Source organism: Olea europaea, unplaced genomic scaffold, assembly GCF_002742605.1.
Source record: "Olea europaea var. sylvestris unplaced genomic scaffold, O_europaea_v1 scaffold21069, whole genome shotgun sequence".
NCBI classification, from domain to species: Eukaryota; Viridiplantae; Streptophyta; class Magnoliopsida; order Lamiales; family Oleaceae; genus Olea; species Olea europaea.
Window position 1 is genome coordinate 1 of NW_019239014.1, and position 1874 is coordinate 1874.

Consider the following 1874-nt stretch of genomic DNA (forward strand, 5'->3'; position numbering starts at 1 on the left):
TGGCATTGTCTGAAAATAGGAATCAAACGTTGTTTGATCACAGTCACTTGATACAAACACGATCTCGAAGTGCTCATCACCCTCAACAGCCAGCTCTTGCTTAATCTTCCCGTAGATAGAAACGAGCTTGGGTGTAAATTTGACGCCGGGAAGGCACCATTGAGCCGAGAAAAAGAGTCCAACCGTTTTCCCCGTTAAAGAAGAGACAGGAACCTGGAAGAGCACCCAGGGAAAATGTTCTTTCATGTGTTGTGGTAAAAAAAAAAAATTCCTCTAAATCTGCTATTACACCAGATCATACTTTTTTCCTAAACATGCACTGCAAGTTATCTTCCATAATAAGGACCAACAGAAACGCAGCCTCTCTAATCGCCCAAACCTAGCTACTGCTCGAACATGATGACTAGACGACTACAAATTCAGCTTTTGCAATAATCCGAAGTGACAAAACAAGAACAATTGCCAAAGATTATGTGAATTACAGTAGACTGGGCTTACTTTCAGTGTCGAATGGCCCAGGAGAAAATCTCTTTCACGGTTGGCTAGTAGATCTTTAAGAGTCTGATTTTTGTGCTTGTCTCTCTCTTTCTCCAGCAATTCTTGCAACCTCTCTTCAGTAAATGGATAAGCTTGTATCCCGTAGCGATAAATAAGGTCGACCCCATCTCGAATTGCAGTACCTTCTTTTATGTTTGGTTGAAGAACAATTAGAGAGGGTATCCCTTCAATATCAAACCTTCGATTCAAGGATCTCTTCGTCTCCAAATCGGAGAATGGAACTGCAAGCCATGGCATGCAAGCATGATAATTATTGAAGGCGTCCTGATCTTCGTCAGATGAGACAAAGACTATCTCAAATCCAGGATCACTGTGTTTAAGTTGCTCGTAAGAATTGGCTAGTACTCGAGTGAACTCTTGACAAGGTGGATACCAGTTAGCTGAAAATAAAATGCCAATAACTTTGCCTTCAAGGTCAGAAATTTTCACCTGCCTCAAAACACAGTCATTTCAGCCATTTCAAAACAAGAAATCTATAGCCATAGAAAGCTTGACGATACAAGATATAGCCATTAGTGGTCAACTACATTCTACAGGGCCAACAACTTTTATCAACATTTTAGTTACACATTTCATTAATTTTTATCAAAATCCATTAAAAAACTGATTTTTAGCTAAGCACAGAGATATCAATTTCGCTATTCGAATGCACGGGAGCACATGGACAGCAGATGGCACTAATTTGGGACTTACAGCCAGGGCGTTAAACAACAAAAGAAAAATCAAGTTTCGTCCTCGATAAATTTGGGGTCGGCTATATAAATCTCTCTCTCTCTTTTTTTGGGTCCAAATGGATCATTAATGCTAGGGCTACCAGAACAAGATGGCTATACCTGCACTATTCAATTTGGTTTTAAGGGCAATGAAAGGTAAATCAAGAATTAAAAGTGAAAATGCACATCCTATTTGTTGCTAATGATGACGAAATTACAAAACTAACAAAAGGAAACTTTAACTACATGATCTAAGTAGACAGAAAAAGATAACATTAAGGAAGAAAAATAAGCTAAAATCTTATCCATTCTAGTGTCCAGTAGTAGATATCAAACGTAATCTAAAAAGTAGACCGTGAAAAAGATTATCTGGCCTGCTTAACTACATTTGCACTGCAGCCGATATGAAAATCTTGGGCTTCTTTACTGCCTTCCACCTTCTAATAAAACAAGGAAATGTATCAAAGCTTGCCATGCCAGTACGCTTTAGTCACTTATTGGCACAATAAACAAGCATAAGTCTGTGAAAATAGAAAAATTCTCATGTAAAATAACGTAAAACTGAAACAAGGACTATGGTCGTGTCATATTCGAAAACTTGGA

The 1874-nt window shown here is 38.4% G+C and overlaps 1 protein-coding gene across 1 annotated transcript; it reads right to left on the minus strand.

Moving 5' to 3' along the window:
- Window positions 1-3: 3 nt before the first annotated feature.
- LOC111380204 (probable nucleoredoxin 2) lies at window positions 4-1868 on the minus strand (the record flags this gene model as incomplete). The annotated part of the gene is made up of 3 exons (XM_023003697.1): window positions 1658-1868; window positions 499-987; window positions 4-213 (listed from the first exon to the last, which is right to left on the minus strand). Coding segments are annotated over exons 2-3 (507 nt in total), but the record flags the coding sequence as incomplete, so codon positions are not given.
- Between the last annotated feature and the right edge of the window lie 6 nt (window positions 1869-1874).